General features: G+C 39.3%; 1 protein-coding gene across 4 annotated transcripts in view; it reads left to right on the top strand.

Moving 5' to 3' along the window:
* Positions 1–24,943, top strand: part of LOC124721274 (methyltransferase-like 26) — a 75,545-nt gene that overhangs the window by 38,574 nt on the left and 12,028 nt on the right. For all 4 annotated transcript variants that reach the window (XM_047246157.1, XM_047246159.1, XM_047246158.1 and 1 more), the window contains one exon: positions 13,764–13,806. In XM_047246157.1, the coding sequence (XP_047102113.1) occupies positions 13,790–13,806 (17 nt within the window). In that variant the 5' untranslated portion in view covers positions 13,764–13,789. The remainder of the gene's footprint in view (positions 1–13,763; positions 13,807–24,943) is intronic.

The following is a 24,943-nucleotide window of genomic DNA, read 5'->3' as shown; positions in this document are numbered from 1 at the left end:
TTGCCCTTGGGCTGTACGTGTTATTGTTAACCTTGTTTTACAAGTCACAGAAAATACAAGTAGCCAGTCCATTCTTAATGTACGGTAAGTACTGTGTTAGCTTGAGTGTAAGTAGCATCTTAATTGTGAATGTAAGTCTTAATTTTGAAGAGGTGAGGGAAAAAAAAAAACACACACACACACACACGCGCATGTTCACAATCTAATCACTTCACTTTGTTGTAATGTAGATAAATTGCACAAAGATGAGCCTCCTAATTGACAATTTTCCTGATGTCATTGATAACTTCACCACATGTATTTGTTTCATCACTGTCAGTATTTTCATCACTCAGTTCCTAAATTGCATTGCTTTCATGTCATACAGGGCATTGGGCATGCAGCCCTTCTTGAATCCATTGATAGAATCTGGTGATGATGTGTGCCATAAAAATTAAAACATCCAACATAAGTCATTTCAGTCCTGCGAGATGGGAGTGCATGCAAGATCCTGTTCTACAAGGCAGTTGGAATAGTCTTTTTGGAGACTATCTTTAAATGGTCTGTTTATGAAGATACCAAGCACAGGCAGTTTTGAAGTCTTATCTCCAGGAATATCAGATGGAGTTGCCTTCAGTGCAGCAACTTTATTCTTTACGTCAAATATGAGATAATCTTTGAAAACAGCCAACACTGGCATAACTCTTACTTACCAACACATTAGTTGTGTACTTCCAAACAATAGCTAGCAGTTACTACAAGAAATCCAGCAACCAGTCAGTTTCTATTTATACGAACTTGGCATAAAGCAGGCTATATGTAAACGGGCTGTGTGTTGTTACTCTTCAAGCAATTGAACCCAACTGTAGAGCTCAGCCAGTATTCACATGCACAAATTAATAATAGTTAGCAATTCAGCCCTCAGTTTGGTTGTCATTCAGTCTTTTTCTTGGCAACAAATCACTAACCTCGTAAGGAAATTTTCCTTGGATAAAGCTTTGTGCTTCAGAATAACATAGGAGGCAGCTTGCATCCCTCTGCAGTAGCTATTAAAATCACAGTAAATTTAATTTTTTCCTTCTTTGGGTGTTCCTAACAAAATAATTTTCACACATTTGTAATCTATGGTTATAATCCTTGGCATATCTCAAAAGATGGGCATCTTATCAGCATTGTTAGTTTGCTGTAGAGGTTAGAGAGTGCTGCTGAGCAGCATTTTGATTACATCCCTCTACATTCGTGTGGCAGCGAATCACTTTGTCTGATAGAGGGGCTGTTTCTACGAATAAACTTGCATCTACAACAGCTACTCCCATCGAATTGGCTGTGGCATATTTAAGGTATTCAGTGTTTCCAAGGCCATTACCTCTATTATTATTATTATTATTATTATTATTATTATTATTATTATTATTATTATTACATTTCCCAGTTTTTGACCCACAGTAGCATTTTACTGGCTAAATGGAAATTTACAATTAATTCTCCATTGCGAACCAATTTCACAAATTAGTTTCTTCCAAACCATACTTCTTGCCAGCTTCTCTGGTAGATGTACTTTTTGCATTATGAATTGTAGTGAGTCAAAAATTTGAATCAGAAGCACTGGATATCAAAGTTTGTGGTGATTTTCTTTTGATGTCTCCACTCATTGGTGAAGACTAAATTTTGCTCTGTAACTAGAGAATAAGTGTGCTTGTCGGATGTGTAAAATAATGAAACTGTGAGCACGATAATAGGCACTGTCTAAATGAAACTTAAGCAGTTAAAGATAGATTGTGTTAGGACAAATATAGTGATTTATTCCCATGAGCAAGCACTATAGTTAAAGTTTATATGATCCGAAAATGTACCAGTATTCATAGTGTTGAGCAGCTAACCTGTACCCTAATTTTTTATGGCAAAATTTTGAGCACAAATTGTGATTTCTATTGAAGTCGATACTTTAATTGTACTAAAAGGCATAAGTGAAATTGGGCCGTTGTTTGATAGTATTTTTTATCCATATTTACGCTGCTTTATCAGAAGATGCTGCAGTGATAAGCGACTGGTTACTAAACAACGTAAGGTGCCACTAAAGTCACAAGAATGCCCTTTCAAATAAATACATTAATATTTTATTATAAGCAAAGGGACATACCTATTTTGAAGATTTTTTGTTTCATATTGTCTTTTGGTAAAGTAACTTATGTATCATTTGCTCTTAAAACCATTTCCTTTCTGGTTTCTCCAGTCTTCATTATCTCAAATATTGTTACTTTGATGTGAATATATTATTCTTTCTATACATTTGCTTACATGCCTAGGGTACTTGTTTCTCAGTATTTTGTTGTATTACTTGTACTGACCTACATCAGAGCTGTTACTGACTAACAAATAAAATTTAAAATGTAAACCTGAGAGAAAAAAAAAAAAAAACGCTGGTGACAAATCAAGCGACAGCAATATGCGTATTTACAGGTGGCGGTAGTAACATGTTCGCGAGGTATAAAAGGGCAGTGCATTGGTGGAGCTGTCATTTGTACACAGGTGAAAAGATGTCCAAAGTGATTATGGCCACATAATGGGAAATAAGACTTTGAATACAGAATGGTGGTTGGAGCTAGACACATGGGACATTCCATTTAGGAAATAATTAGGGAATCCAATATTCCGAGATCCACTGTGTCAAGAGAGTGCTGAAAATACCAAATTTCAGGCAGTACTTCTCACCACAGAAAATGCAGTGGCTAATTGCTTTCACTTAACAACTGAGAGTAGCAGTGTTTGTGTAGAGTTGTGTGTCCTAACAGACAAGCAACACGGAGTGAAATTACTGCAGAAATCAATGTGGGCTATAGGATGAACTTATCCATTAAGTCAATGAGGTGAAATGTGGCATTAATGGGCTATGGTAACAGACAACCAATGTGAGTGCCTTTGGCTTGCAGCATCTCACCTGGGCTCGTGACTATGTCAATTTGACCCTAGATGACTTGAAACCTGTGGCCTCGTCAGATGAGTATCAATTTCAGTTGGTAAAAGCTGTTGGTAGGGTTCAAATGTGGCACATACACCATGAAGCCATGGGCCCAAGTTTTCAACAAGGCACTGAACAAGCTGTTGCTGGCTCATTAGTTGTGTAGATTGTGTTTACGTGGAATGGACTTGGTCCTCTGGTCCAGGTGAAATGCTTGTTGACTAAAAGAAGTTATGTTCGACTATTTGGAGACTGCATGCGGGCATTCGTGGACTTCATTTTCCCAAACAATGATGGAATTTTTGTGGATGACTGTGCCCTATCACTAGGCCATAGTTATTTGCAGTTGGTTTGAAGAACGTTCTAGAGAGTTCAGGCAAATAATTGGGCCACCCAGATTACCTGATGTGAATCCCATTGAACACATTCGCAATTACGAATAGCTATAGAAGCAGCATGGCTCAAAATTTCTGCTGGGGACTTTTAATGACTTGAGGGTCTATGCCACACAAATTTTATGCACTATGCTACTCAAAAGCTGGTCTGGGATGATAGGAGGCAAGAGGCATCCCACGACTTTGGCCACCACTGTTAACAGTGGATAAACTACTGCACCAGTTTCTAGTTCTGTATTACTTATAATTTAAGAGTAAACGATACCTGAAATGCTGAAAAATCAAAGTGATTGCAAACTGAAAGGCAAGAAATTATACGCAGGATGTTAGTTGGTTTAAGGCATCAGAATAGGCAACCTAATGATTTACTAATTAATTTTGTTGATGACTGCGCCACTAAAGTGGAGATAATAAACACAGGTTTCCAAAATACCTAGAGCAAAGATGCAGTAGTAAATACTCCAGAATTTGAATCGAGAACTGTTACTACTACTACTACTACTACTACTACTACTACGTGATAAGGCCCAATGGACCGCACGCATCTACAAGTTTCCTCCTCCACTGTATTCTGTCCATTGCTGCTATCTGCCATCTGTTCACATCTATTGACACTTGGTTTAAATCTTCATGGAGTCCATCCCTCTAACACTTCTTGGGTCTCCCTGGCGGTCTCTTTCGTGTAGATGTAAAATCCAGGAGCTTCCGAGGCCATCTGTGATCCTCCATCCGGGCCACATGGCCGGCCCACTGCATTCGTTTGGCTTTGACTGGCAGTCTCTTTCCTGTAGATGTAAAATCCAGGAGCTTCCGAGGCCATCTGTGATCCTCCATTCGCGCCACATGGCCGGCCCACTGTATTCGTTTGGCTTTGACAGTTTCTGCTATGTTGGACTGCTGGTATAGTTCCTCAAGCTCTTGGTTGTATCTGATCCTCCATTCCCCTGTATCTACATCCAAAACCAGACCGAAATTCTTCCGAAGCACTTTTCTCTCAAAAACACGGAGCTTATGGAAGTCCTCTTTGTGGATACTCCATGTCTCACAACCATATAGAACAGGCTGGATCAGGGTTTTGTACAGTCAAATCTGGAACTGTCTGGAGAGATATCTGGAGTGAAGAAGTTGTACTAGACTGTGGTCTCCAACCTGCAGTGATTATAGATGATCAGCAGTCTGACAATGACTGTTACTAACACAATTAACATCAAAGTAGATATTCTTTGTAGCGAATCATGTCAGTTCACTTAAGACAAGTCTTCTGGCCCAGACTGTATACTAGTTAGGTTCCTTTCAGAGTATGCTGATACACTGGTTCCATAGTTGGAAATCATACACAGCCATTCATTTGATGAAAAATCTGTACCTATAGGCTGGAAAGTTGCACAGCTAACTTGAATACTCCAGAAAGGAAATATGATTAATCCGATGAATTACACATCCATCTCACCATCATCAGTGTACAGTAGAACTGGAATATAGTGTTCGAACATTTTGAATTCGCACTAAGAAAATGGTCTGTTGACCCAGTCAGCATGAATTGATAAAATATTCTTGTGAAACACAACTAGCTGTTTATCCACATGAAATAATGAGTAGCATCAACAGGATATCTCAAATTGAGTCCATATTTTTGTTTCCAGAAGGTTTTTGACACCATTCCTCACAAGAGGTTTCTAATCAAATTGACTACCTATGGAGTACTGCCTCAGTTTTGCAACTGGATGCGTGATTTCCTGTCAGAAAGTCACAGTCCATGGAAAGTCACAGTCGAACAGAAGTGATGTCAGACATCACCCAAGAAAGTGTTACAGGACCTCTGCTTTTCCTTTTCTATATAAATGGTTCATGTGACAATTTCAGCAGCCGTTTTAGGTTTTATGCAGATAATGCCGTCGTTTACCATTTAGAAAAATCATCAGAAGATCAAAGCCAACTGCAAAGTGACTTGGACGTGATGGAATAATAGAGAAATAGTTTGAAGGTGGTTTGATGAACCATCTGCCAGTGATTTCAGTCTGAATTGTAGAGCAGTGATATAATGTGAAACTGAGGGAGGCTAACCAAGGCAGCCAAAAACCTTGTAGTTTGTTACGTAAAACTTACATAGTGCTAGGGCCAGTATTCTTTGTTACATTTTGTATTCAGTTTTATTGTTGCTGTTTTAATAAACAGATAACACTGAAGAGCCAAAGAAACTGGTACACCTGCCTAATATCGTGTACGACCCCCACGAGTACTCAGAAGCACAGCAACACTACGTGACGTGGACCCAACTAATGTCTGAAGTAGTGCTGGAGAGAATTGACACCCTGAATCCTGCAGGACTGTTGATAAACCTGTAAGAGTACGAGGGGGTGGAGATCTCTTCTGAATGGCATGTTGCAAGACATCCCGATATGCTCAATAATGTTAAAGTATGGGAAGTTGGGTGATCAGCGAAAGTGTTTAAACTCAGAAGTGTGTACCTGTAGCAATTCTGGGTGTGTGGGGTTCCATATTGTCCTGCTGAAATTGCCCAAGTCCATCAGAATGCACAATGGACCTGAAGGGACACAGGTGATCAGACAGGATGCTTAGATTCGTGTCACCTACCAGTCATATCTAGATGTATCAGGGGTCCCATATCACTCCAACTGCACACGCCCCACACCATTACAGTGTTTCCACCAGCTTGAACAGTCCCCTGCTGACATGCAGGGCCCATGGATTCATGAAATTGTATCCATATCCGTACACATTCATCTGTTCGATACAATTTGACTCGTCTGACCAGGCAACATGTTTCCAGTCAACAGTCCATGTCCCATCGCTTGTGTGCCGGCCTTAATTCCAATTTCAAACTCACTTAAATCTTGATAACCTGCCATTGTAGCAGCAGTAACCGATCTAACACCACCACCAGACACTTGTTGTCTTGTATTTATTTATTTATTTATTTAGCCATCCATGGACATTTTAAAATGTATGGATGTTGTCAGTTGCGTACGTCGTACATTCATATATTTATACAGTTTGTTGTTACATGTAGTTAAGCATTGTGACATATAAATTATTTACAATCATTTTTGCTCCTTATCAAAATATTGTAAAACAAAAGCTATTTACAATCATTTTGTACTAAGGAATTCACTTATAGTGTAAAAGCAGTGTTCCTGCACAAACAATTGAAGATTTTTCCTAAAGCAGTAAATGTTATCTGCTTCTTTTATTTTCTGTGGCAGGTTATTGTACAGTTTTACACCTTCATACAAGTAGCTGTTTTGAGTCTTATGTTTATTCTTCCTGTCTAGGTGAAGACAGTGACTTGTTCTTCTACTATAGTTATGAAAACTGCTATTTGTGCTATAATTTTCTATATTTTTCTTGATGTATAATATGGTTTGGAATATAAATTCACAAGGAACAGTTAGAATGTCTAACATTTTGAAAAGTTCTCTGTAGTGGGCCCACTTACTGCTTTTTGTTATAATTCTTACTGCTCTCTTTTGCCTTTTAAATACTGTTTGTAAATTCTGAGCACTGTTTCCCCAGAAAATAATACCATAACTGATCACTGAATGAACATAACTAAAGTATACAGTTCTCAAACATTCACTACTGCTTGCGGATACAAGGACTTTAAGTGCATAACATGTTGTGGATATCTTTTTAGAGAGTTTCGTAGCATGTTCATTCCACCTCATTTGGCTGTCAATGTGCAACCCTAAGAATTTTGTTGTAGATACATCATCTATGGAGATGTTATCAAGTTTTAAATTTAAGGGACTCTGTTTTCCGTTCATTCTAAAACATATTGTATTTGTTTTCTTTACGTTGAGAGTTACTTTGTTTTCCTGAGACCATTTGTGAACATCCCTCAGCACTTCAGTAGAATTTTCCAACATTTGTGCTGTTGTCTTACTGGTGATTACTATGTTACTGTCATCCACAAACAATATCTTCTCTCCATGGCTGATATGTTGCGGGAAATCATTTATGTACACCAGAAATAATACAGGGCGTAGTACACTTCTTTGAGGAACTGTAATATTGATATATTGTGGATCAGATATATGTTTCTCAATGTACTTGGATCCACTGGAGACATGTGTGATCTCTACCGACTGTAATCTGTTTTCTAGATATGAATGAAACCATTTGAGAACAATTCCGCTTACTCCTAGTGCCTCTAATTTATGCGACAGCTTCTGGTGGTCAACTGTATTGTTTCTATTACTTTGGAAAAGCATGACAATAGGGCTATTGGTCTGTAGTTCTCAACATTTTCCACGCCACTTTTCTTGTGAACTGGTAAAATTTTGGCATGCTTCGGATAGTCAGGGAAGCAACCAGTTTTGAAGGATTCGTTTACGATTACTGTTAGTGGAGCTTTGATACCGTTTATGCATTTTTTCAGCACACACATTAGGATTTCATCTAAACCTGACAAGTTTTTGTTCTTTAATTGCCTTACAACATTGCATACTTCCTCCTCAGTAGTTGGAAGCAATACCATTTAATTTGTTATATCCTTCTGTATTGGTTGATTAGCACCTTTTGAAAAAATTTTCTGTAAGTTTGTTGCAATGCTGCTAAAGTAGGTATTCACATAATTTGCTAATTCTTTTGGGTTACTTGCTAAGTTTTCCTTGTTCCTGATTTATGTGTTTGTACCTCTCTGCTTCACAGTTCCTGTTTCTTGTTTCACTACAGCCCATGTAGCTTTACTTTTATTATTGGCTAAATTTATGAACCTATCATTGGCTAATTTTTTTGCAGTGTTGAGTACCTTCCTGTAGATCCTTTTGTAGTAGTGCAAAAAAACTGGATCACTATTGTCCTTTTTAATGGAGTTTAGGTATTTACAAGTTTCAGCACTTTTTCTAATTCCTTTAGTAATCCATTTATTGTTGGTGGGTGTTCCAATGGGGATTAATGCTTTGGGGAATGTTTCTTCAAATTTTAATTTAAACTCAGACATAAAATTGGAGAACTTGCTATTCACATTAGTTTCTATGTATACTTCTTCCCAACGTTCATGTGCTAACTTTAAGGAAAACTCTTGCAAAGCTGATGGAGAGTAGACTCTTTTATATACATGCAGTTTCGATTCTTTTTTTTTTTACACAAGCTTTTACTTTTATAATCTGACATAGATGGTCAGACAGTCCCAGATTTTTGACAAGTACATCACAGTTTTCTCTGCCTACATCTGTAGCTACATGGTCAATGGTAGATGATGAATGTGTGGTTATTCTTGTTGCACAGTTGACTGGTGATGATAGACCAAAACTATGTAGGGTATTCATAAATGTGTTACTGGTGTCATCTGTTCTACACTCCTGGAAATTGAAATAAGAACACCGTGAATTCATTGTCCCAGGAAGGGTCAACTTTATTGACGCATTCCTGGGGTCAGATACATCACATGATCACACTGACAGAACCACAGGCACATAGACACAGGCAACAGAGCATGCACAATGTCGGCACTAGTACAGTGTATATCCACCTTTTGCAGCAATGCAGGCTGCTATTCTCCCATGGAGACGATCGTAGAGATGCTGGATGTAGTCCTGTGGAACGGCTTGCCATACCATTTCCACCTGGCGCCTCAGTTGGACCAGCGTTCATGCTGGACGTGCAGACCGCGTGAGACGACGCTTCATCCAGTCCGAAACATGCTCAATGGGGGACAGATCCGGAGATCTTGCTGGCCAGGGTAGTTGACTTACACCTTCTAGAGCACGTTGGGTGGCACGGGATACATGCGGACGTGCATTGTCCTGTTGGAACAGCAAGTTCCCTTGCCGGTCTAGGAATGGTAGAACGATGGGTTCGATGACGGTTTGGATGTACTGTGCACTATTCAGTGTCCCCTCGACGATCACCAGTGGTGTACGGCCAGTGTAGGAGATCGCTCCCCACACCATGATGCCGGGTGTTGGCCCTGTGTGCCTCGGTCGTATGCAGTCCTGACTGTAGCGCTCACCTGCACGGCGCCAAACACGCATACGACCATCATTGGCACCAAGGCAGAAGCGACTCTCATCGCTGAAGACGACACGTCTCCATTTGTCCCTCCATTCACGCCTGTCGTGACACCACTGGAGGCGGACTGCACGATGTTGGGGCGTGAGCGGAAGACGGCCTAACGGTGTGCGGGACCGTAGCCCAGCTTCATGGAGACGGTTGCGAATGGTCCTCGCCGATACCCCAGGAGCAACAGTGTCCCTAATTTGCTGGGAAGTGGCGGTGCGGTCCCCTACGGCACTGCGTAGGATCCTACGGTCTTGGCGTGCATCCGTGCGTCGCTGCGGTCCGGTCCCAGGTCGACGGGCACGTGCACCTTCCGCCGACCACTGGCGACAACATCGATGTACTGTGGAGACCTCACGCCCCACGTGTTGAGCAATTCGGCGGTACGTCCACCCGGCCTCCCGCATGCCCACTATACGCCCTCGCTCAAAGTCCGTCAACTGCACATACGGTTCACGTCCACGCTGTCGCGGCATGCTACCAGTGTTAAAGACTGCAATGGAGCTCCGTATGCCACGGCAAACTGGCTGACACTGACGGCGGCGGTGCACAAATGCTGCGCAGCTAGCGCCATTCGACGGCCAACACCGCGGTTCCTGGTGTGTCCGCTGTGCCGTGCGTGTGATCATTGCTTGTACAGCCCTCTAGCAGTGTCCGGAGCAAGTATGGTGGATCTGACACACCGGTGTGAATGTGTTCTTTTTTCCATTTCCAGGAGTGTATTTGTATTTATGTTGAAGTCCCCACACAAAAGGATATTATGATCCGGGTCAACACTAGTTCTAGGCTTTGTATAAGTTTTGAAAAGAATATTTCTGTATAGGTGTTGCCAACTGCAGCACTGTATTCTGCCTTTCTACGTATCTCTGTATTTGAAAATGCATGCCTGTAAGAGTTTCGTTGGCACTTCATTGTAAAAACAAGCCGTATATAAGATATTGAGCTGCATACAGAGACGTTTTAAGTCACTCGCCACCCCACACCTCCTCCCACCAACCCCCTGATTTGTTTTTGTGTAACATTATCTAGAGTGATCATTGTTAGCATATTTAACCAGTAAGCAGCTATTACATTCATTATTTCCAGTTTATTTGGTTTTATTTCTATGGTTTACTAATGTGTGTGCCCATGTGAAGAAAATATGGACTAAAATTCTAATGTGGTAATGGAAAATCCTTGTTGAATTAAAAATAATGGTATGAGTAAAGATAACCTTTTATATGCAGGTAGGAGTGCTCAACCTATCAAAAATTGACCATAGCTTGAGGAGTCCATCTTTCAAAACGTTTGTTCAAAATCTGTTTAAATGGGCTGTTTTTATGAAACACCATTTTCTTGACAGTGAGTGTTTTGCACAATGTTACTAGGGAGTAAACGTGACAACATTGGCTCCTCCTCTTCTGTCTCCATCTGCATTTCACTGCCTTTAACACTCATGTCAAGCAACATTCTTCCCTCCTACAATGTGATGTTACTACTTGTGAACTGTTGTAACTTGCCATTATGGGTAGGGGTTGTGGTAAAGAGGGAGAATGCTTCACATTTTTGCTAGAGGATGAGGTACAGTGTGGGGGATCACGTTCCGTCTCCAGTAGGCATCACAAACATCTGTTTTAGAGCTTACACAAACAACAATGTGCATGACAGAGGTAATGATCATTTGAACACTGTAACCATAACGTAACCATCTCATCATTCATTTTTGAGACAGTCATGATCAAAATAGTGCAACAATACACACCACAGTGACAGCACAGCTCAGTGACAATGTGGTCAATATTGCAAATAGTGTGCTGTGCAGTTTGCAACAAATACATCCAGAACACTATGGTGCGAAGTCTCCCAGCCACTTCCAAGTGTTATGTATCAGAACTAGGGAGTCCACACACAAAGTTATAGTTCTCACAAAGTTATAGTTGTCACTTAGTAATGAATTCACAAAAAATGAGTGCAGCTTAACACAGGAAAACATACCACTTCTGTGGGGAGTGGAGAACAGTTTTTTGTTTCAGTGCATAAAGATAGGTATATGTTTTATAAGTAACGCGTCTTTACTCATACCTACAAAGGATAATATTGCGCAGCATTTTACGACAGTTCACAAAGACTTCAAAATGGAAGCAGCTGTTGGTAGTGAGATAAGGATGCAGAAACTTTCAGTAGTCTTTTTTTTTTTTTTAAACCTACACAAAAAGTCTTTAATCAAACATATAATAATCAGACATATAATTTCGTGTATCAGAAATGCTAATGGAACATGAAAAATCACTTGACGATGGCACTGTTACGGATTGCTCTCTGGCAGCTATTGAGTCCTTAATTTCTGCATTTAGAAACAAGTCAGAGAATATCAGCCACCAGAAACATGGCTCTGTCAAGATACAGTCAAACAAGAAAAGATGGAATTAATGGCGAAAAATATAAAAGGTCAGCTGATGACAGAAATGCAGTCCTGCTTCTGTTTTTTATTGCATTTAGACGAGTCAGTAGATAGTTGATTCGTCTCAAGTTACATTTTTTTGCAAGATTGATATTTTCAGATTTTAGTGTAAAACAAAGCTTACGTAGAATTTTGAGCTTGGAAGACAGTATAAAAGGAGATTTTTTTTTTTCAGTGCAGTCACATGCTCCATTTCTGAATACATTTTGACGATTCAGAAACTTGCATTTATTACTACTGATGGAGTGCTTTGTTTGGTAGGCAGATATAAAGGATTTGTTTGCTTGTGTGCAAACGATGAAACTTTACCAGCTTTCTTTGTGTCACTGTATTGTGCATCAGTAATTGCTTCGTGGACATATTTTGAAAATGACACATTTCGTGAGTATTACCACAGAAATTGTGAATTCAGTTCGCTCTCACTATAGAGGAAAAATTTTAGAGTGCTTTTAGAATAATTGGATATCTAGTGTGGAACTTAGAGGGCTGAGTGGAGGTATGGTTCTAAACAGATTTATATAAACTTCTGCCAGTAACAAAATCATTTGTGTTTGAAAGGGAGGGAGATTACTCACAACTGTGTGATTTGAGCTGGTTGTTGGAGCTGGCATTTGTAACTAATATGATAGTTAAACTAAATGAGTTAAACAAAGATCTTCAAGGACTCGTATGTCTTTTATATATAAAACAGTACACTTCGCCTTTTGATAGCACAGTTACAGAAACTAATACTATTTTGGCTACGATATATGATGTGCAGGTATACATTGGTACTTGTCTGGTCATTCTTGACTTCCATATCACGTCACTTACTAAATTGCTGTCTATGATTTTGTGATCTATGTCTGTATTTTAGTGTACACTCATGTGAAAAAGGACTAACAAGCTGTCTCAAATTCGCTGAAATACAAATATAGATCTCAAAACCATAGACAGCAATTTAATAAGTGACAGTATCTGGATCAACAAACATCAATGGAACAAGAAGCTGCAAAGAAGTATACGTGCAACCTGACAGCACTGAAGACAGTTTCAAAACTGTTTTCAGATTTCAAGGTGATGTAACCTCTTCTGTCTTTGGTAGTTACTTTCCAAAAGTGGATGTGGAAGATATTTCAAGTAAAATGAGTACTCCATCCTCTTGTGGTGAAACTGAACTTAGGAAATAATTTGAATTCAAAATGGTCATTCCTTACAATACAGTGAAGATAACTTGGTAATTAGTGAGTGTAAAAAACCTTCCCCAACAATGTAAGAGTGGCATGCTATGTTTTATCATTTTTTGTATCAAGTTACCCACCTGAGGCAGCAATTTCAACAATGAACATAGTGAAATCTGAGTGAAAATAAAGCAACTGGTCCTAATTTTTCAGACTGTGTAAGGTTGGCTGTGATAAATTATTCATAGATTATAATAAATTTGCCAGTGATACGCAAAGCCAAGTATCTCACTAAACTTCGTCAGCATTTATGATGGTGTGTATTTTAATTCTTTTCACTTGCATAATACCTCGAAAAATTAATAGTAAGCCTACAACTCTACATCCAGAGAAATTGCCATATATATCTTGTGTAGGTAAAATGGTTAATTTTGGGTGCGTTGTTGTTTTACACTTAAACCTTTACAATGCCACTGGTATCTTCATTTTACTAAACTAAAATACTACAAATTAACTTCATTTTAGTTCAACTATAACCAACTGACAAGCTTAATTTACCATTGACATATGACTCATCTATGCATAGTTTTGTAGACTAGAAGTCTGTGTTGGTTTGAAATAAACATACCATGAGTTTGGTACCTCACAGTCATAATCCGTTAGTTTTTTTGTTTCCTTACAAATTGCTCTACATTTGCATTGCTTTTATTATTTATGATAATTCTTCACTCAAGTGTAGTTGTCAAAAGTTTGCAAAGAGTACTGTACTGTCTTATTGTATTATATTCTGTTTTATACCTCATTTTCAGGTTGAAGATCCATACGACAGACAGAAATGGACCGCATGTCATGGTAAGCTTAAATTTTTATTTTAGTAAACTGAGGTGCCGATACACATTATTTACAGTGTTACTATTCATCTCATTGTGTAAAACATTTTCTCTCTCTTTCGTCCTCTGTTGCTATTCCTGCATAGGTGATAAAATAAAAAAGGCAGCACAATTGACTTGAGAGGACATTGAAACATGGTTTTCACAATTAAAAGAAAGCTATGGTTAATACAAATTAATTCATTGAGCAGATTACAAAATACAAAAATAAGTGCAGATGCAAAGATTTGATTTTCCACTCACAAGGAAGCAGACTAACATTGTACCAAAATAAATGTAGTCATTACAGACTTAGAAAATGTCTTGTAAGATGCTTCAAACTAGAATTACTACACAACATGTATACTGAGATAGCCATATAATTTACAGTTGCATCTTAAAAGTACCACAACTACATTTAGTGTGGCTCAAACACAAGTTACTCTCACTATAGACACTTCAGTGGATGTAGGAACTAGGAACCAGCAACACAAGCCTATAGCTTCATGCCAAATGGCCTCATGGAATTTGGACAGTTTTGGCTAGGTACACATTTGAAAAATCCAGGGTTCCTGAACTACGGAATAGTCAATGCTGCCATTTGCCTTTGACCACCAAAACTTTAGACATGCTTTTGCAACCAGTATGTGTCATACTGGTAGAATGTCACAAGGAATGAAGATACTAGCTTATTCACTGATACAAACATAAATTAAAAAGAAACTCATTCCCAAAGATCTACAATCTGCCTATGTGGTGAATACTTTTTGCACTGACTCAGTCATTAGGAGGTATTCTCTGGGGTGTCACCCATACCTGAGTTGTTTTAGGTTTATGCAGATGACTCGTGTTCTCTCCGAATCAACCGTTATATGTAACTGTTCGTACATTGCCGTTTGTGGAAATCGCAACACCAAGAAGAAAACGCATGAATTCAGTTAATTTAATGCCACAGGTTAGGTACATGACAAGTAACAAATGATTACCTTTTCAGATATGTACATGTCCTTTGAGCCCTACTATTCAGTACGTCGTGTGGCCACGGTGTGCTGCAATTAAAGTCGCTATATGCCGTGGCATTGAATCAATAAGGTTCTGAATACGTTCCTGAGGAATTTCCCTCCACGCAGATTGTATCCGAGCCCACAAATCCGTGACACCAGTTACTATAGGACTGTGACGCACCAGGTGCCGACCAACCATATCCCAGACATAATGATCGAAGCAGACAAAATTGAATTAAAACTTGTGCTGCGGCCGGGACTCGAACCTGGGTCTTCTTCCTTGTTAGGCAGAAATGCTAACCATTACACCACCGCAGTACGATGGTCAACATTGCTGCACTGCTGTTGAAATTGCTTGTTAATATTTTATAAAATTTTCGACTTCATTTACTTATTTTAAAGTTTATTTGTGTTAATATTTGCCATAAAAGTAACTTATTAGTGGATTTTCATTAATCTCAGTCTTTCTTCCTGTGTTATTGACTCAGGTGGTCTATTATTCGTGCGCGTGCTTGCGTCGTGAGCGTGCTTGCGTCGTGAGCGTGCTTGCGTCGTGAGCGTGCTTGCGTCGTGAGCGTGCTTGCGTCGTGAGCGTGCTTGCGTCGTGAGCGTGCTTGCGTCGTGAGCGTGCTTGCGTCGTGAGCGTGCTTGCGTCGTGAGCGTGCTTGCGTCGTGAGCGTGCTTGCGTCGTGAGCGTGCTTGCGTCGTGAGCGTGCTTGCGTCGTGAGCGTGCTTGCGTCGTGAGCGTGCTTGCGTCGTGAGCGTGCTTGCGTCGTGAGCGTGCTTGCGTCGTTCGTCTAAGCCTCGCGCCTCAATAGTGTGTTTACATTTTGCAGCGTGCACTGCAGCTGTAGTGTTTATAAAGCTAAGTACTGACAAACTTATTTGTGCTCTGTAATACAGATACTAAATTTAATAGTTTTATGCTGTTAGTGGTGAAATAATGACTTAATAAACTTTTGTAATCATTAGCTTGCTGTGTTTTTTTAGAGTTTTCTGTGCATCGAAGTTGTTTAGTAAATTTCATGCTTTAGTTTTCAACTGACATTATTAGTGTTTGTAGTGAAATATTTCAGTAAAATTTTGATTCAGTGTTTTAACTTCGCTCAGTGTTCCCCCATTTGAATTTTTTGGTTTTAGCTAATAATTTTGTGAAATTTTGTTGGTATTGGTATTAGCTGTGGTGTAGTGATATTAATACAAGTAGTTGCTTTCTTAATACGCAGAGAATTTCGAGACCGCTATTGTTAGTTCTACTGGGGTAACTGAACTTTGGTAACATAGACGTATAGTTTTTTCAGTAACTGTAAAATTTTACCATGAGTGAGAAGTGTGGGCTCTGTCGTAGGTTTGTGAGTAGTGGGTTACAGTGTGAGATTTGTTCAAAGTATTTTCATTGGGGGGAATACAGTGGGGATGCCAGTGGTCATTTTAGTGAGATCCTCTCCTGGGAATGCAGAATCTATAGTAGAAATAAGTTGATAGAGGAGGAGGAGCATAAGATCTGTGCCCTTCAGGTGCAGTTACAATGTGCAAAGAAGGAAACAGATAGGTTGAGGAGGGTGAAGGGTGGTGGGGAATGGGAACTGGCAGTTGGCAAGATGGCAGCTAGGAAGAGGAGGTATTCAGACAGTTTTACTTTGTGTACATGCAATAGACATGACCAACTGTCAGAGTTGAGTGGAGAGGAGCCTCGTGTAGCTGTAGATGTAGGGAACATGCACCAGTCCTCAGCAATTAGGAGGCCTAGGTTAGTCTGCAAAGTCTAGCAGAAAGAAGGAGGTTCCGCTGCTAGGTAGTTCTCACAGTAGAGGTGTGGGCCAGCAGTTGCAGGAAGTGTTGGGGAGTGAGTAACAGGTCACCAGCATTGTGAAGCCTAGTGCAGGGTTGGCTCAGGTGACTGACAGCATAGGGGAGTTACGTAAGAATTTTACGAAGGAGAATCAGCTAGTGATAGTGGGTGGAGCAGGGAACAGTCTTGATAGGGATGGGGAATATGATGTAGGTGGTGACCTGGTAATGATAGCTACTCAAACTGGTGGCACTGATGTGCACTTCGTGCAACTGTTTCAGCATCATGATCAACCTCACCTTAATGCGGCTGTTAGGTGCGTTAACATGGGGCTGGGGAGGGTGCTGATGGCAGAGGGCATGGGTCACATCTCAGTGGTGCCAGTTGGGTCTATCAGTAGATTGGGTTTCACTAGGCATGGCTTGCACCTTAATAGGTATGGGAAGGAGATGCTGGCTAAGCTTATAGGTGACAGTGTAGTGGGTGGTGGTGGTGGTGGTGGTGGTGGTGGTGGTGGTGTCGTTAGTCATAGAAAAATTCCTGTAGTAGTTGGTGTTAGAGGTGCACCTAGTGAACTGCCTATAGATGTTGACTCTGAAATTATTGGTATGTCGGAGCACCACTTAAATAATTTGACAACTCAAAGGCTTCCTTTACTAGACTATGGATTAGCTGGCTGTTTCTCAAGGAGTTCCTTGTGGGTTGGGGGAGTGGCTCTGTAAATAAAAAACAGTGTTTCATTTGAGTCCATAGACGTATGATGACTCTGCACTGAACAGATATTTGAATGTTGTGCAGCTGTAGTTGAATTTAGTGAAACTAAACTTCTAATGGTTGTTGTTTATAGGTCCCCTAACTCTGACTTCAGAGCATTTCTGCTAAATCTAGAGAAGCTTCTTGATTCACTTTCCAGGAAGTACCAGAAATTAGTTACATGTGGTGACTTCAATATAAATTTTGTACATGATGTGCAAGAAAAATGTTGGTAGATCTCCTAAATTCATACAATCTGATGAAAACTGTGTGGTTTTTTTTTTTTTTTTTTTCCAACTAGGGTGCAGGGGATCAGTAACACAGCCATAGACAATATTTTTATTCATTCTTCATTACTAGATGGGCATTCTGTCAGTAAAAGCGTGAATGGCCTTTCAGACCACGATGCACAAATTTTAACACTAAAAGGCTATTGTACTCAAACCAATGTCATATTTAATTACAAACTATGTAGGAAAGTTAATCCAACAGCAATAGAGAGTTTTTTAAACCTTGACAAGGAACAAGAGTGGCAGGATGTTTAGTGCCGATAACATAGATGATAAATACAATGCTTTCCTTAACACATTCCTCATGCTCTTCAAGTGTTGCTTTCCATTAGAACATTCTAAATGGGGCACTAGCAGTAATGGGCAGCCCGGGTGGCTGACTAGTGAGATAAGGATATCATGCAGAACAAAGCGGGAATTATATCAAAATGTTAGAAGTAGTCACAATCAAGCCACAGTAGCCCATTACAAACAGTATTGTAAGGTGCTTAAAAATGTTATCAGGAAGGCAAAGAGTATGTGGTATGCAAGTAGAATAGCTAATTCACAGGATAAAATTAAAACCATATGGTCAGTTGTGAAGGAAGCGTCTGGTCAGCAGCACTAGGTCAATGATACAAAGTCAGTTCGCAGTAAAAATATTTCTGTTACCGATAAATCAGATGTATGAACAGTATTTAACAATCATTTTCTGAGCATGGGTGGTGAATTAAATAAAAATTTAGTTTCTACGGGAAATCATATAACTTTCTTGGTAAATGCCTTTCCGAGATTGATGTCTGAAATACTCATCTGTGATACTGACAACGGGGAGATTGAGTCAATAATTAAATCACTGAAGACTAAGGACTCTCATGGATATGATGGATTGCCTAGCAGAATATTAAACTATTGCGCTGCACATGTTAGCCCTATATTTAGCCAAATTTGTAATTTTTCCTTTAGGAATGGTCAGTTTCCTGAGCGATTAAAGTACTCAGTAGTAATGCCTCTTTTTAAAAAGGGATAATGTAGATAATTTTAGATCTGTTTCTATGCCATTAGTGTTTGCTAAAGTTATTGGAAAGGCTGTGTATGTAAGGATAATTGATCATTTTGTATCACACGACTTGCTATCAAATGTACAGTTGGGCTTTAGAAGTCATTTAACAACTGAAAATGCTGTATTCTCTTTTCTCTGTGAGGTACTGAATGGGTTAAACAAAAGGTTTCGAACACTTGGCATATTTTTTTGACTTAACTAAGGCATTTGATTGTGTTGATCACAAAATATTGCTCGAGAAGTTGGACCATTACGGAATACGGGGAGTAGCTCACAATTGGTTCACCTCTTACTTTAGCAACAGGCAGAAAAAGGTCATTATTCACAATGTTGATAATGGCTGTGATGTGGGATCTGAGTGGGGGTACTGTCAAGTGGGGGGTGCCCTAGGGATCAGTGTTGGGGCCGCTCCTGTTACTTATTTATATAAATGATATGCCATCTAGTATTATGGGTAACTCTAAAATATTTCTGTTTGCTGATGGCACTAGCTTGGTAGTAAAGGACGTTGTGTGCAGCATTGACTCAGTTTCAAATAGGACAGTAGATGACCTCAGTTTATGGCTTGTAGAAAATAAACTAACGCTAAATCACAGTGGGACTCAGTTTTTACAGTTTCTACCACACAGTTCAACAAAACCTGACATTTTAATTTCACAGAATGAACATACAAGTAGTGAAACTGAACAGTTCAGATTTCTAGGTGTTCAGGTAGATAGTAAGCTGTCATGGAAATCCCACATTCAGGATCTTGTTCAAAGACTTAATACTGCAATTTTTACTATTTGAACGGAATCAAAAGTGAGTGATACTTTGACATGAAAATTAGTCTACTTTGCTTATTTTCATTCACTTATGTGTTACGGTATTATATTTTGGGGTAACTCCTCCCATTCTACAAGGGTATTTTTGGCTCAGAAACGGGCGGTTTGGGCAATAAGTGGTGTAAGTTCATGAACCTCTTGTCGACCTCTGTTCAGGAGTATGGGTATTTTGACATTGTCCTCTCAATATGTATATTCTTTATTGTCGTTTCTTGTTACCAATGTTAGTTTATTCCCAAGAATAAGCAGCTTTCATTCGGTTAATACTCATCAGAAATCAAACCTGCGTTTGGATCGGACTTCCTTAACTCTTGTGCAAAAAGGTGTGCAGTATACTGCTGCATCCATTTTCAATATTAAGCTGCCACTCAAATTCAAAAATCTTTGCAGTAATCCAAGCACTTTCAAATTGAAACTGAAGAGTTTCCTCGTGGGTCATTCCTTCTATTCTGTCGAGGAGTTCCTTGAAAAATTAAGCTGATTTTTATTGTATTGCTGATAGCGTTTACTTAAACCTATGGACTGTCTTTTTTAAGGTTCATGAACATTTATTTTTATCTGTTATTACTTCTATGTTGTAATTTCATGTACTGACACGTTCCATGACCTTGGATATTTGCTCCTCAATTTGGTCCTATGGAGCTTGACAAGTAAATAAAAATAAAAAATAAAATTGCTGCATGAACTACCTAAGCTTTGTGCCCTCCCAAACACAAACTTCAATACAATTGAGCAAGCGCCCCCCCCCCCCCCAAATGCAGGGGCATCAGTCCCCTCCACCCTGCTGTAGAAGCAAAAGCCGCCTCCTGCTCCTCTCGTGCAGAAGGGGTCCCTTGTTGCCCTCTCTTCCTAGGTCTCCACTAATGCCACAGGGGACACACGCCAGTAGCTCAAGGAGCCGAAAGCTGCTGAACAAAGAGCTTCACAGTCTTCCTCCGTGCCTGAAGCTGCTTCGGAGAATTCTTCCCAGCAAGCCCCTAAAGTGAAGAAAGAGAGCAAGTAAACGAAGTAGCAGTCCGCTAAGAAATAGGACCCTCTGGTGGCACCACCACCACCACCACCTATCAATTCCGCATCTGAGGATGCAGTGGAGATCTTTAGTGTCACCTGCGGACCTGGATCTCACTGATGCCTTGTCCACCATGGCAATGGCTACATATACTCAATTGGTGCCAGCAGGTGGATAAAGTGCACTGAAGGTCAAATAAAGCATTTCATAATGAAGATCAGTTGCAAGCCAGAGATGGGCCTGTTATGTTTTGGGGGTCTTTCTCTTATTGTGAATTGGAGCCACTCACTGAGGTGAACCAGTATGTTTAAGTAAACATAGTGAATGACCAGATGTTACATTTCAGTCAACATCTGAATGATGATTGTGCTATTGAGATCCCTACTTTTCAAGACAACAGCGAGGTACGTAGAGATGGAAGACTATGTGACTGGTTTTCTGAACACTTCCCCACCCTAGTACATTTTGATTGGTATGCAAAATCACCTGATGCAAACGCCATTCAAAGTTAAAATAGAACTTTGAAATGCAGGATGTGGGGATAGGTGGTGTTCATTATTGCTGTACTCTGTTATCCACTTCAGCAGGTCGCTCTGCTGTTTGTGTAATAAATAAATCCATACTGGGTCAAAAGCCACATTTAAATTATGCTTACCTTATTTTTCCTGCCAGTATCAAAAGCAAGGCTGAGGACTGAACTCAGATAACACAGCAATAAAATGATAAGATACATTTTACGAGAGAGAGAGAGAGAGAGAGAGAGAGAGAGAGAGAGAGCAAAATATACAGTTAAATTTCTTGGACATCACATAAAGATTCAAAACAACCAACACACATTTAACATGTACCAAAAATTGAAAACAACATTCAAAGTCATACATGAGACATCACAACACACCATTTCTCAAAAGCAAGCAGCACTTAAGATACATGCTCCACAGACTAAACACAGTACCATTGGATACAATGAATACTGTAACACAAATAGCCACCAACAATGGATACAAAGAGAACGAAGTAACAAAGCTGAACAAGAAAATGAAGAAAAAGAAAAGAGCAAACGCTCAGCTGTCACCAACACAAGATCAAAATCACACACAAAATACCAAAATAGAAACAACACAAAATGTGAAAGAAACAGAAAATAAAAGGTGGTACGCAATAATGTACAATCACAAATACACACACAGAATATCCAATATTTTCAAAAACACAAGACATGAAAAGAATCTTTTGTCATTTGCTGAACAGCTAACTCTGTTTCACGTACACGAAGCTCATCCAGTTCCCACAGTCCTTTAGCTGTGTTTCGTCCAAATTTTACCCCTAACTTCTCCAGAACCGTATGTCATTCATAGTTCCCACCATTAAAAGTTATTACAGCATCAGTCACTGCTAACTTTAGAGTCATAAGGCCAACAAGTACATTTTTAGGCACACGGCACCACACATTATTATTGAAGGTCTCATTCATATTCTGGGTCTTCCCATGTAAACACTTCTTTAGTAGCTCAGGATTTGCCAAATCTCTGTAAATAGGTTGGATTGCCTCCATTACTGCCAAAGGAAGAGAATGTTTGTGTGCATTCATGCAGGGTGCCAGAAAATTCAGCTGGCCTATATTTACCAAGTGTTCGGTGGAGGTGGACACAAAGCATGACATGGCTTTTCATTGGTTGATATTCAATGAAAGAAAGTGCTCCACATGGCTCTTTTTATCTTCTCTAAATTGTCACAGTTATCTCTAATGGCCTTCCCATAATATTCCTGTAATTCATCAATTACTTTGTCCATTACTCTTCCAGCATATTTTATTGTCTTGCCATCAGAGTTTTGTCTTACCCAGCTTGTTTTTAGGTTATGCAGACGTGTTCCCATTCTTTTCTTGGTATGCCCTTCACACTCAAGTTATTGTATAGGAACATTGTATGGCTTACTGTTTTCTACTGCAATGAAAGCCTTGCTGTCTCCACCACCTAAGTAATTCACATATCTGACCCCCCTCTCCTGTGAACGCTGGAAAATGTTAACTGCTCCTTTTACCTCCATTCCTCCACTTGTGCCATCATAATTTTTTATACACAGCTGCTTATGAAGTAATTGGTTCTTCTGGTTCACTGTACAACCCTGGCAGTACTTACTGAGAACTTCAAAATCCAAAACTTTTCCAGTGTCAATACTTATTGCAGATGTAAAACCATTTTTAGAACTAAACCCACACTTTTGCCAGGATCATTCCAAAGCAATGCTGATGTCTGTGTTACCCTAATTTTTTCAACAGCTTCTGATGTAGCAGCAACCATTGAATCTTGAGCTACAGCATTTAGTGTCTCCAGTTGCTGTTACATATTTCATATACCTAGAAGGTGGTTTTGGCAAATTCAACACAGTGCTGAGAACATTACCAGCCTTTGCACCTTTCCCAGTGCATCTAAGGCCATAGAACAGTCTCACATTAGTTTCATACAATTCATTACCTGAACGCTGTGATAAAGTATGAAATGCTTTTTTGTTTTTGCACTTCTGACATTTAATAATTAATTTACACGCAACGCCTATTCTAGCTCCAATATCGTCATAAAGTTTAAGTTCACCACCACAAAGACAGGAAGAGACAGTTTGAAAAATGACTTGTGCAAGGGTTTGCAGATCAATAATGACATCCTTCATAATATCATTAATTTTACCACTGTCACCCGTTTCTAAAGTAACTTTACTTTTCAATGCATAAGGGGGCGTGGTCACTTCAGAAACATTATCGTGGTTTCCTTCACTGCTAGCACACGTTTTCAAGTACTTCAGAAGAAAATGCAGGTCTCACGATCTGTTACAAGCAAATTTGCATTTCTTGAAGTTACTTTTACACTTAGTCATTCTATTTATGTATAAAAAGCAATGGAAGTTAGCTTACTACAGAAATAGCTGATAATCACACTACTTTTAATGAAAACTAGTATCAGAAACAAAGGACTGATTTGTTTATTCGTAATACCAACTTCTGAGACGTAGCAGTAGGCACAAAGCAAAGCAATTCAGCAATTCACAGCCTTCTAGACTGTGTAGTTAGCAAGATATGACTGCTCAACTGTTGCAGTATATGCGTAGCCGTGAAATTTGACAGTCATAGACGTAGACATTCAAAATATTATTTGAAGGTTTCACAATTGTCTGATTTTAATGTATTGTATGCCAAAATGTTCAAGAAAATCCAGAGTACATTATGGAGCGGAAATCAGAAAATATCAAATTTCAACAAATTTCACGTGCAATGTCCCCTTAACTGTAGTTCATGATTTTCAAGTATGCAAAATCCAATGCTAAACTGCAAGATAACTACAACTACAACTTCAAATTCAAAAATGACAGTTGATACATACACTGATAGCGTTGCGCTGCGTTCACCTGGTCTGTGCCCAGAAACAACTCATAATTGATCAGTTCAATGTGACAAAGCACACACTCTTTAAACTAATTGATTGCATAATATAACATTAAATATACGCATATAACCACAGGCTCCACTTAACACTATCGCCCTTCCCAGAACACTGACTTTGTTCAGTTTGCGAAACCACGAGGAACTGAGGTGCAGCTGGGAGGGTCTTTGATTTGGTAGCCTCATTCGGTTGACGTTTGGTAGACATAGATTGAGGAGATGTTCGGCTCATTGCAAGAATATCCCCCATGATTGCCAGTGTCTCCGATGACAGAGATTATGATTAAGATTTTGAGTAATCATATTTATTGCCATTTTTGTGCCTATTTCAGGTTCATACTTTTGTTTACATTCGACCTATTTGTGATTTCTTAAACCATAATATTTGCAGAAAGTGTAAGAAAATGGTGAGAAATTGTATTCTGTGCACTAAATGTGACACAGTATTTCACTTTTGATTGGTAACGTTGATCCCTCATTAAAAGAAGATAGGGAATGCACAAAAGATAGAAAATTTGAGTCTTGCAAGCATAAATCAGTAATGAACAGGGAGAAGGCCCAATGTGAATGAACTGAATCTGACAACAGTGATAGGGAATGAACTCATTCGACCCACATAAACAATTCTAGTCAAATTACTATTTTGGTGCAAATAGACCACACCAATCTGGCTGGAAAACTGTTTGAAAAGGTGGTGATAAAAAAAATTGTTTCCGTGAAAAACAAAATGAAAACTCACATACTAAATAACTCATTTGTTGTCAAATTTACTTGAAGCACAAGAATCTCACAGAGTATGCAATTTAGTTAGTAACCATTATAAGCCTGATCTTTGCAATACCAAGAAAACGTATACACGTATGTATGCAAGTAGCAGTGGAAAAAATATTTTTTGAGTGATGAGCGAAAACTATCTCCAGAAAGTTAAAACTACAATTAAGCTAAATGCTTATTGTCATGGTGTGGCAGC

The sequence above is a fragment of the Schistocerca piceifrons genome, chromosome X (genome assembly GCF_021461385.2).
Source record: "Schistocerca piceifrons isolate TAMUIC-IGC-003096 chromosome X, iqSchPice1.1, whole genome shotgun sequence".
In the NCBI taxonomy this organism is placed as follows: Eukaryota; Metazoa; Arthropoda; class Insecta; order Orthoptera; family Acrididae; genus Schistocerca; species Schistocerca piceifrons.
Note: the sequence above shows the minus strand (reverse complement) of the source record. Positions and strands in the feature narration are given on the sequence as shown.